Source organism: Aulonocara stuartgranti (assembly GCF_965226115.1).
Source record: "Aulonocara stuartgranti genome assembly, chromosome: 3".
Lineage (NCBI taxonomy): Eukaryota > Metazoa > Chordata > Actinopteri > Cichliformes > Cichlidae > Aulonocara > Aulonocara stuartgranti.
Genome location: NC_138941.1, coordinates 58464198 through 58476901, shown reverse-complemented (window position 1 = coordinate 58476901; position 12704 = coordinate 58464198). Strand labels below are relative to the sequence as shown.

Below are 12704 nucleotides of genomic sequence, written 5' to 3'. Positions count from 1 at the left end.
TGTTAAACCCTTCACAGGTAAAATAGACTGACTCATATTCAAAGAGCTGCAGTCTGGATGGAATGATGGAAAAAGGTGAATCTGAGAAAGAAGGATGCAATAAAACAACGACTGAGTTCCCAGAGATTCAAGAAGTAATTCCCATGCTAATTCATGGTGAGTGGTGGAAAACAAGGATTTAGACAGAGGGGTTGGAAAACATGATATGAATATAAAGGACAAATACTACTTACAAGAGATCTTAGAATAACTTTTCTGCACATCCGCAAACAGCAGCAACAACCCTGCAGAAACAGTTTGTTTTCACACCAACATGTAAGTTAAATCAGATTTGAGCTACAGTCTGTCATGGATCGCTGTGTGGCAGGCAGGAGGAGGACCCAAAATGCAAAACTCACAGACACGGGGATGAACTCAAAAAATCACAGCTTTAATGCTGGAGAGGCAGAACGTAGGAAATGCAAAACTAAACTGGGAAAACTAAATACAAAGCTCGCCAAGAGACACAGGGAGGAACACACACAACATGAGGGAGAACGCGACGCCGAACAGAGGGAGACGCAGACATAAATACACAGAGGGTTAACGAGGAAAGTGGGAACACACGGGGAACACAGCTGACACAGATAACCATAACGAGACAGGGCAGGTTGAACATAACACTGACGGGAGACGGGCAGAGTCAAACAGGAAGTACAGAGGTTCAGACAGGAGGAGAGAGAGCACGGGGAGAACACAGACATAACGGGCTGGGGAATCATGGAACAACCACAAAGGGAGACGAGGGCTCATAAATACAGTGGGGCAAAAAAGTATTTAGTCAGCCACCGATTGTGCAAGTTCCCCCACTTAAAATGATGACAGAGGTCAGTAATTTGCACCAGAGGTACACTTCAACTGTGAGAGACAGAATGTGAAAAAAAAAATAAAAATCCATGAATTCACATGGTAGGATTTGTAAAGAATTTATTCGTAAATCAGGGTGGAAAATAAGTATTTGGTCAATAACAAAAATACAACTCAATACTTTGTAACATAACCTTTGTTGGCAATAACAGAGGTCAAACGTTTACTATAGGTCTTTACCAGGTTTGCACACACAGTAGCTGGTATTTTGGCCCATTCCTCCATGCAGATCTTCTCGAGAGCAGTGATGTTTTGGGGCTGTCGCCGAGCAACACGGACTTTCAACTCCCGCCACAGATTTTCTATGGGGTTGAGGTCTGGAGACTGGCTAGGCCACTCCAGGACTTTCAAATGCTTCTTACGGAGCCACTCCTTTGTTGCGGTGTGTTTTGGATCATTGTCATGTTGGAAGACCCAGCCTGGTTTCATCTTCAAAGTTCTCACTGATGGAAGGAGGTTTTGGCTCAAAATCTCACGATACATGGCCCCATTCATTCTGTCCTTAACACGGATCAGTCGTCCTATCCCCTTGGCAGAAAAACAGCCCCATAGCATGATGTTTCCACCCCCATGCTTCACAGTAGGTATGGTGTTCTTGGGATGCAACTCAGTATTCGTCTTCCTCCAAACACAACGAGTTGAGTTTATACCAAAAAGTTCTACTTTGGTTCCATCTGACCACATGACATTCTCCCAATCCTCTGCTGTATCATCCATGTGCTCTCTGGCAAACTTCAGACGGGCCTGGACATGCACTGGCTTCAGCAGCGGAACACGTCTGGCACTGCGGGATTTGATTCCCTGCCGTTGTAGTGTGTTACTGATGGTGACCTTTGTTACTTTGGTCCCAGCTCTCTGCAGGTCATTCACCAGGTCCCCCCGTGTGGTTCTGGGATCTTTGCTCACCGTTCTCATGATCATTTTGACCCCACGGGATGAGATCTTGCGTGGAGCCCCAGATCGAGGGAGATTATCAGTGGTCTTGTATGTCTTCCATTTTCTGATGATTGCTCCCACAGTTGATTTTTTCACACCAAGCTGCTTGCCTATTGTAGATTCACTCTTCCCAGTCTGGTGCAGGTCTACAATACTTTTCCTGGTGTCCTTCGAAAGCTCTTTGGTCTTGGCCATGGCGGAGTTTGGAGTCTGACTGTTTGAGGCTGTGGACAGGTGTCTTTTATACAGATGATGAGTTCAAACAGGTGCCATTCATACAGGTAACGAGTGGGGGACAGAAAAGCTTCTTACAGAAGACGTTACAGGTCTGTGAGAGCCAGAGATTTTCCATGTTTGAGGTGACCAAATACTTATTTTCCACCCTGATTTACGAATAAATTCTTTACAAATCCTACCATGTGAATTCATGGATTTTTTTTTCACATTCTGTCTCTCACAGTTGAAGTGTACCTCTGGTGCAAATTACTGACCTCTGTCATCATTTTAAGTGGGGGAACTTGCACAATCGGTGACTGACTAAATACTTTTTGTCCCACTGTACACAGAGGGCACACAGGGGGGAGAGAGAGCACGGGGAGAACTTAGACATAACGGGCAGGGGAAACATGGAATAAAACATAAGGAGAGACGAGGGCTCACAGATACACAGAGGGGCACACAGGGGGTAAAAGCCACGAAGGGAAAACACTTAGGGAACAACACAACAGGGCAACTCAGGAAACATGGCCTAAATAGGGAACAAAATACAAACATACAAGAAAACTAAGAATACTGGGCCAACATGGCCCAGGACCATGACACAGTCAGTATGAAGGCATGTTTAATCATCTTTTTGTGCAAGAGATCAACATTTACATCTCCATTATACTGATATCAACATATAACAGTTCATTACTTGTGCAAATATACGAGTGCTAAAAAGTAATACATAATTTGTAAATTCGGTGTTATTAAACATTACATTTAAATTATTTGCATAACTACCCAACAGATTAAATGTATTAAGACAACTTTAAAATAAAACATGTTGGGGTAGAACAGGAACAGACTACTGCATAAAATATAAAAAAAAAGATTTTATATGTAAGCAAATGGCATGAGGCAAATGCTGTACTCACAGAGTCTACTACAGAGTGCTATGACCTCCATTCTTCTTTCTCACTGAGAGTATCAAGCAACATTAAATCTAAATACACAGCTGAGGTCTTCCTCTTCCTGTGCAGGTCACTTTACTTCTTGTGTTGAGCAGACTTTATTGTGTAAGTTTAATGAAGACTGTTGCAAGAGCGTCACAATAATAAATATAGAACAGTGAATATGTTAAACTGGGGGCAAAAAGGTTTGGTGCCAGCGTTTTAGGACTTTTGACACATTTTGACAGTTACTGTTCCTTAGCACAGCAGCAGCATTCCCATAGTGCCCCCTTCTGACCAGTAAACACAATCATGTTTTCTGGTTATGAGTCCAATAAAGCAGCTCATATCACTGCCTCACAGGTGGCTCGCTGTAGCATTTTATAATCACCCAATTCGGCTGGTTGAGAAGGCCCCTAATGGCCCATATCTACGGGCTGATTTCTGCTAATAATACCCAAAGAGGGTGAAAGAAACTGCTGAAACCATTTTGAGCTCCTCTTTGGTTTATAAATGATTTGTATTGATCTGATGCAGTATGCAATCAAGGTCAACCGTCCCTGTGTTTGTCATGTTCAGTGTTCACCTGATGAATAGACCAATGAATGCTAGAAAGTGATCCGACCGGAGTGTCCGGTTTGCAGTGACTCGTTAATACCTGTCTCGGTTTTTGTTTTTGTTTTAGCTTCCAGCGACTCGTTTCACTTTGACAGTAACAGTTTGGATCACTGTGTCGGAGTCTGGGGTCTTTAGCTGTGGTAAGTCTTTGTGTTTATTTGTTTGTTTTTGTTTTGGGTTTGTTTTTGAGTCAGAGAACAAAGAAATAAGAACTTTATAACAAAACACTAAAAAATGTGGTAAAAAAAAACAAAGGGATTTTTTCTACATGTTACTGAAGAAACTCTGAATAACGTCAGACTGTTTTTTCTCTGTCAAACTGTGAGCACATACAAGATGACAAATGATTGCCAGTTGTTAAAAGTGTGAGAGCAGGTTAATTTCAAAATAAAAGGTCATAGTCTAAGCTGATCTGTGTTCCTGGTGAGTGTTTGATGGGTCACCTCCAGTCTTGGCTGAGCCTTTGTGCTTTTCTTTAATGTATTTGCCAAATAGAGATAAAACACAGAGCTGACTGCAGCAGCAGGTTTCTCAGATTTAGTCAGGCATTAGTACAATGTCAGGAATGTTACTGTTGTGACTGAACCACAGGGGTGTGACTACTGTTTACTCCACTGTTAAAACCCTCATGCCCTCCTCAGGACTGCATTTTGCATCATTTCTACACCTTTGTGTACAAATATCTAAACAATGTTGATTTGATTGCATTATTATTTTTTGTGTAGTGCCTCTCGACACAACAGTTCACTTTCAGCTCATATCACTGCCTCACAGGTGCTTTATAATTGTGGTAATCAGCTACCTGGTAACTGGGTCAAAGTACAGCCTTTTATTTATATGTAACCCATTATAGAAGGAGCTAAAAACAAGGAATAAAGAAAAAAAAACACATATGTATTTATGATTTTAGTTCAACTATTAACTTGGTTTAAAACACTACAGTAAGATTTCTCTTTAGTGTAAACTTGATCATTAATGAGTAATGTATTCTTAACTCATATGTGACACTCTACGTATCTAGTTCAGAACACAGTGTACATGCCTGAAGTCTGTCCCTGAACAACATTTTATATCAGACAACAGGTGTGGTTTGTTTTTGCACAGAGTAGATTTTAATAGACTGCGAGGTAGATAAGACAGATCGAGCAGGTGCAGGACAGGTTATTTGATTTAAGGACTTGACTTTGAACTTGCTGATTGAAAAGTGAGCCAACAGTAAGATATCCTCAACTTTTCTCACCATAATTTGATTTCCAGTGTGAAAGAAAATGTCTTACAACTGTGTGTATTTGAATTTTTTTGCAGCACACAATGCCTCAACACAAGGACAGACGATCCTCTAAATCTCAACTCAGTGTATGGACTATAGTGTTTTTCCACTCTGTTATCATTCTTCAACTGACACAGATCAATGCAGGTAATGTATCCTCACAATTAATGACAACAGCCAATATACTTTTGATATGTACACTCAGGATATGCACAAAGTACAGATTTATTAACACCTCTGTGTAAATGAAGACATTGTTAAATAAGCACTGTCATATGGATGACAGTTTCAACAAGAACTTATCAGCAGGTGTAAGTATTTTCTTGGGTTGCATTAAAAAAATTAAATTAGTAGTTATATTAATACTATAAACTATGAAATACACATGCTTTAAATGTAATGTTGTGTACGATTTACTGAAGCAACGAGGGTGTTTCTAAATTGCATTGGTTGCATTATACTTTATGGCAAAATGTCATTACACAAATATTAGTTTGTAATATTGTATTCAAAAGTGTTTTGTAACTAGAGAACAAGTGAGGAATCAATCAAGAAGGAACACTTAAAAATGAATGTCAACAGTGCATTTGAAATTGCAACCAGATGTGCTAAGAACATTTGGATTCCATCACAAAATGTTTTTTAACTCAAGGTCTTTCAAATGTTGAAATAATATCAATGGTTACGGTTTAACAATAGTTGGCGGCGCCATTGTTCAAACAAACAGGTCAGTACACTACTAAGAATGAAAGTGAAAGTGTCCCTTTAGATTAGTCATATTTTATAACATGTTAAGGTTAAAAAGGTCTTCTATAAGAGAGAAGTGTCAGAGTTTATGACTAAGTTGTTTTTTGGGGAGTTTTTCACGTGTGTAACCTAATAAAATAACGGCCATTTATTACTTTTCCAAATCTTCCTAACAGTTTACCATCGTTACATTTTCCAATCCGGTCGTTAAGTGATGACGTGACGAATCCTACTTCCGGGCCTAAAGTAGTCTGCGTTTAATATGGCTTTTGTGTTGTTAACATGTTTAATGTTTCGTATTTTCTTCTATTTAATCTCAAAAAGCTCCTAAAACAGTCAGTGATCACTGTTGACCTCCCTCGGCTTTTATTACCGCTAATCATTTATTTAAGCTCAGTTTTTAAAACCTTAGGATGTAACTACAGCCCAGCTAATGCAGCAGTATATGAATGACTAACCTCGTATTGTGTGCACCCTCAGAGGACTTGATTAAACATCCATAATACAGACAGGAAAGATTTTTATTCTTCAACTCATCTATGTTTCATGATAAAAATATATTACACCCACATTCAATTCTAAGTATTTACACATGTTAACAAATTAGGTAAAAACAACCTCAAAAAAATGTCAGAACATAATATCTTCTACTGTTATTATTTATTCAACAACAGCTATGCCAAAATGCGGAGATACACTTAAGAGTACAATTAAGACGACAACTATCTCTCAGGCACTGCTAATAAAATGTACTTAATTAATTCATCAACAAGCATGACCAACTCTGCAAAAGCAGAGATTTGGAGAGCTCCTATGGAGCATTGATTTGGGCTTGTTTTACAGCCACATGACCTGACATTAGCATAAATTAGGTCAGTCAGTGTTATAATGTCCAACCACTGAATTTTAGTCAGGATAAGGTCTGACCTTATCCTGACTAAAATTCAGTGGTTGGACATTATAACACCTGTGCGCCAAATCCCACCAAATCCCACTGAGCCAAATAGTTCTATAACAATGTGAGAAACTAGTAAAGTATAGAAAATTATTCTTTGAAGCAACTTCAAGTTATTGAAGAAAAAAAGAAAAGAATGAAACCCTTTTGCTTCACAGGTGAATCTCTGACAAACAGTCAGTATCGAATGTTCGCAGTAATTGGTCAGACTCAAGACATCGTCCTACCATGCAAATTGGATCATCCTATAGATGTCGTGGATGAGATGGTAGAGTGGTCAAGATCTGACCTGAATCCCAGATTTGTCCACGTGTGGCGGTCAGGTGAAGATCATCTGGTTGGCCAAAACCCATCCTACAAGAACAGAACGTCAGTGTCCACTGAGAAACTGAAAACAGGAGATGTATCACTGAAAATTACCAAAGTGAGGCTGTCAGATGAAGGAACATACAGGTGCTTCATTCCAGGACGGAAGGCAGATTTTAGTGTTGAACTTGTTGTCGGTAGGTGGACAAACTCTATATGCTGCTACTGTTAAAAATTGGATTACTGTTTATATTTTATGTCACAGTTTTATGTGTTTTTAGAAGCTGATATTAAAATAACTGAGGTCAGCCCTGGAGTGCTAGAATGTAAATCCAAAGGCTGGTATCCAGAGCCGGAGGTTTTTTGGCTGGAGAACGAGGGAAAGATCATCTCTGCTGGGTCTAAAGAGATATTGAGAGGTCCTGATGACCTCTATGTCCTCAGCAGCAGACTGACTCTGGAAAAAGGACGCGGCAACAATATCACCTGTAGAATCCAACAAAACAACCAGTACAGAGAAGCCAAGATCCATGTTCCAGGTTAAGTTTTTTTTTTTTTTTTTGCCTGTCCCGTTTGGCTCTTTTGCCATCAAAATTGTTGTCTAAAGGCAAAGAAAGATGCCCAACGGATTTACTTTACCAAATTGACCATCCCAGCCTTGCCGTAATGGTCCATTTGATTCACCTTTTATTGTTTATTTTATTTTCACTTGCTGAATATGGGACAGACTTGACTGGGGGAAAGAAGGGGAGAAAGAAAGAGGGAAAGAGAAACAGCTGAGAAGAGGGACGGGGGAGAAGGGCAAAAGACAAAAACCAACAGAATGGGCAGACAAATAAATAAATAAATAAATATATCGATCACCTGCTGAGAAAGAAAAAAGAAAACAAGCAGAAGAGAACAAGAGTAATAGAATAAACAACATCACAATGATATATGGGAATATGACCGTAAATACTAAATATTAAACATTATTGTGCAGCACATAAGATCAAAAGTACACAGTGTGCTTTGAGGTAGGAGCCAAAAAGGTTGTAGTTTGTGGGTGTGATCACCCGTGTCTACACCTGTGAGCATGGACGCGCTTGTTTTGTTAAAAGGTTCCTTCATGTAATGATCTGCTAGAGGGTGTGGGGGGGCCACAGCCCCGTCCTCCAGGGCATGAAGCAGGTATGGAGGAGATCAAAACTCCAGACATCCAGAGGCCCCCAGAACACAAGAGACCAAGGAAGACCAACAGAGGGGCAGCCGCGCCACTGTCCCAGAAAGAGCTGAGGAGAGTCCCAGATGAGGGCTCACTCAGCAGCCGCGGAGCAGAAGCCAGGGGGAGTTGCAGTGACGCGCCCGTGAGCTCCGCCGGCAGCCAGCCGTGCCTGAGTGACCGAGCCCCAGGCCGAGAGGCCGGGGGCACCCCACCCCCGAGTTTTTTTTTTTTTTATTGTGTGATGTGATCCATATTTAAGCTCCAACCTAGCAACCTTAACAAAGCCTATGTCTGTTTATTAATAATTGTCATAACTTATGTACTTTATCATTTCAGATGCTTTATCAGCTAGATCCACCATTGCTGGTTTGATTGCTGGAGTCGTGTTTATTATTTTTGTGGCTTTTCTTGTTTGGAAGTGGAGAAAATACAATATGGGTGAGACTCTGATATATTTTAAAGGCCTTTGACTGCTGCTGTTGTCGTGGTCTCAATGTACTGATGGATACCGATAATAATGAATTTTCTTTGTTTAGCTGAAGTTATATTCCTGTTCAAATTTCATCATTTTATACAATTACTTGAAGTTTAGGTCTATAACGACATTATTGATGGTTCTGGCAATGATGTTTATATATCACAACTAACTAAAGTCCACAGTTCAACACCACTGATGGCAGAAGATTAAGATAATATTGCCAATATACTGTTTCCTATCTTGTCAGATAAAACCGACAAAGTTCATAGCAATTTATTTTTGTCTATGAAAACCATCATTTTGTGGTAAAATGCATCACTGGTTTCCCACCAGTGTTGAAAATATTAAAGGTTTGATGTTGGTGTTCCAAACAATGGTTCATGTCTAAGTCTAGCTGCAGCTGTTAAATGTTTACATATGCTGGTGTATGTTGCAGATTTATTTAAAATTGAATCCAACCAATACAAACATCATACCAGTAACATATCATTATGCACATGTTATGTTACTGTTACAATGTGATGTGTGTATGTTTGCATTATATATTCATCTGACTTATGCCTATAAAGTTTTTTTTAATTCACTGTTAAAATGAATATTTTAAATATTTTATTTACTTATTTAATGTTGTTAATATTAGAAGACATTTTAAGTTAGTTTCAAACATATTATTATCATTATTATTATTATTATTTTAATAATACTATAAATTCTTATAAGGTATTTAAAATTGTAACTTTTGTCATCTGTACTTACACACAGAGACCAAAAAGTGCTGTAATGATGGAAGCATGGATAAATCATACCTGTCAGTTATAGAATCACAAAAGGAACCTCTGATGAAGCAAGATAAGGTTGAAGTGAATGACACTGCACATGTCAGTACAGAACCTGAATCTTCATGTCAAAATGAGGTGGAAAAGGAGTATGATATTGCCAACAAAAATATTCCTCAGACAACAAAAAGTGGCACACAACAAAATAATAACCAACCAGGAAGAGAGACAGCAAATGCTCTATACAGAAATGACGAGGCCCAATCAGGTAATGGGAGACAAGCACAACCTGAGCAATTTGAGAATAACACCAAGAGCAGAAAGGATGAAATCCCAAATCAGAGTCTGATGGATGACAGTGGACAAGAACATCACCCTAAACAAGGACAAGAAGCAAAGAATGATACCAGCACTGAGGAAAACAAAAATAAAACACAAACTATAAATGATGAAACAGCACCTCAGAGTGCAAGTGCAGAAGAAGGAACACAAAGTACTCATTCTGAGGGCAAAGAAATTAAATGCCAACACAGCAATAGTGGTGTGAATGTTTATATAAATGGTGAGAAAAATCCTCCCACATCACAAGAAAGTGGGACAAACCAAAATCAGATTGGTAGTGATGTTGCTGCAAATGCATCAGAAACACCCGCAAAGAAGCCTGATTCTGAGGAAAGCCAGTTAGAAAAAACAACTGTAATGAGTGAAGGTCAAGAAGAAGAAGCTGGAGGGAAAATCATCAATCCAGCAATTAATAACAAACAGAATAGATATAATGAAACGCAAGATCTACCTGATGAAAACAAAACCATGCCTTCACATTCTGGAGCAAATGAAACAAACCAAGACCAGTCAGATAGTGATACTCAGGAAAAGCAGCCAGGAAATAATCCAACAACAGATCAGATTTTAACAGGTGTTGATCATCAACAACAACAACAGCCCAGAGAAGGACAAGAAACAAAAAGGGATTCAGAAAAACATGTGAAGGATGGAAATGGAGATGAAACACAAACTACAAATAATAAAACAGCAGATTCAAATAACAAAGACACAAGTCAAAATGATCCATCAGAGGGAAAAGAGCCAAAGGCTAACAGGGAGAAAGTTTGCAAGTCAAAAAACAAAGCTCAGCCTTTGGATCCAGAAGGCAATACAACAAACCAAGAGCAGTCAGGCAGTGAAACACAGCTTAATACTGAGGAAAAACAGTCAGGAAATACTCAAACAACAGATCAGAGTCCGATGGAAGGCGGTCAACAAGAAGAACAGTTGAGGAAATCAAGCGATGCAAAAAGTGTTCCAGAGGACGAGAAAAAAGATTCAAATGAAGATGAAACACAAACTACAAATAATGAAACAGCAGATTCAGCTAACAAAGACATAAGTCAGGGAGGAAACCCAAAGGAAAACAGAGAGAAAGATAGCGACTCAAAAGCCGGTGCTCAGCCTTCAGATCCAGAAGTCAGTACAACAAACCAAAAGAAGCCTGGCAAAGGTCTCACCTCAGTGAAAAAAATTCAGTCAGGAAAAAGTACAACAGAAGATCAGAGTGAACAACAAGAACTGTCCACAGAAGAAGGAGAAATAGAAAATGATGCAGAAGAAGCTCAAGACACAGAAGGTCAGGATTTGTTTTTGACATCTTTGCATCACTATTATTTATGAATGTCAGGCTTTTCATTCCAATGTGACACTGATTAGATGGGGATATTTCATTTTTCTAAAATTTGTTAGACAAATATGTAAAAAATGCCAATATTTTTAGTATTTAACATATTCTGACAGTTTGAGTAAAACTAAAATTAATTAGTCTGACCCTGGTAAATAAATATTATGTTTAATGGGGTCACACTAATGACACGCCACATCTAACTTTGATAGGTTGGAAGATACTGTTGTACGCCCTAGGCAGTACTAAAAGACTCCATGCAGTTGTCATTCATGGGTTGATTCCATACTAAAAGAGTTGACAATAAAAAAAAGGTTCTCAACTGATAATAAAAAGGTATATAGTTAATACTAATTCATATTAGTTGACATAAGCATAAAAACAATGTAGATACAGTAACTAAATTGTTAAAAAAAATTTATTTTTAGTGTTGCATTAATGGTTGTCATTTTATTTAAGAGAACTGCGATCTGTACATTACTAATCGGCTAGTAAGCCTTTTCTGGAATCAATTGATAGTGTTTCCATTCTCCACTAGGGGCTTTTTGTGCACTCTCCTCATTGCAAAAAAGGACTGCATGAGAGAAGCAACACAAAATCACTCTCATGATTCTTTCCCCTTGTTTTCTGAGATGTAAAAATAACCACATTTTTTATGTGGTAACCTGCTTTTATACTGCTATTGTATTTATTTATTTTATTTTTTCAAAGTTTACATTGAAAATAATGACTGCTGCAATGGTAAATATATGACAATTAGCATTTCAGGCACAGTTTGTCTGGATGTGTTTACTAACTATGTGTTATATGTTTATCCACACAGTTGACTGAGGACGAAGACTCATACAAGAAAACCTCACCTTGAGCCAGAGGAGGAACAAAGTAAAAGAAGTCGACTTTAAATATGGCAAAAGGAAATGCAGACATGGAAAGTCAATCTACACCCAATTTAACAGCAGTATAAAGGACAGAGGTTGATAACATCTGCTAGTGGAGTGGATGAAAGATAAAATACTGACCGGGTGGAAAATGTGGAGCAACTGGAGGCAGACAAGAGTCCACCTGCCAAAAAGAAAAAAGAAAAAGAAAACCAGTAGAAAGGGGAGAAGACTAACATGGAGATGTTTAAAAAAAAAGACAAAAAAATGAAAATTCAGAAGCGATCACAAAATAACTGTGTTACATGTGTTATCTGCTGTTGGACCTCCTTATCAATAATACCTGTTTTTTGATACTGCATTTTTATTTGTTTGTGTAGACATTTACTTTAACTACAGTAACTAAGCATAAGTAACATTTCCAGTGTACTTATCATGATACATTGAGACGTGTTCAAAAAAGCCCTCTGATCCTGGAGGCATAGTAAAAAAAAAAAACAAAAGACAAAAAAATAGATTTGTGTCAGGGTTTTTGTCCCGCCTTTTGACCTTGTCAAAAATATTTTTTTTCTTTTTTAAATTTCTATAATCATTCTTAAGACCATATTAGACAATTTTAATTAAGGTATTGATTATTTTTTCTGACAATTTCACCAAAATAGGTATTTTTGCATTTACATGGAGAGAACGAAGCATATGAAGGATGAGTCTGGAAAAAAAGGAGAAAGAACAGCTCATTACAGGAAGCGAGAAGTGTGAAGAATTACAGAAGAAAGAGGAAAGAGGGAAGGGAAGAGGGTAGAG

General features: G+C 38.5%; 1 protein-coding gene across 3 annotated transcripts; it reads left to right on the top strand.

Annotated features, from left to right (window-relative positions):
• The first annotated feature begins 3691 nt into the window (after positions 1-3691).
• On the top strand, positions 3692-12353 carry LOC309701817 (uncharacterized protein). Of its 3 annotated transcripts, none has more exons than XM_082526077.1 (7): positions 3692-3754; positions 4920-5031; positions 6745-7089; positions 7174-7431; positions 8433-8534; positions 9337-10974; positions 11846-12353. In XM_082526077.1, the coding sequence occupies exons 2-7, from the start codon at positions 4926-4928 to the stop codon at positions 11851-11853; spliced, it is 2457 nt and encodes an 818-aa protein (XP_082382203.1). In that variant the 5' UTR covers positions 3692-3754; positions 4920-4925; the 3' UTR covers positions 11854-12353. The 3 variants fall into 3 exon arrangements, with proteins under 3 accessions (XP_082382203.1, XP_082382202.1, XP_082382201.1); XM_082526076.1 differs by lacking the exon at positions 3692-3754 and adding an exon at positions 4731-4818; XM_082526075.1 differs by lacking the exon at positions 3692-3754 and adding an exon at positions 4750-4829.
• Positions 12354-12704: the final 351 nt, after the last annotated feature.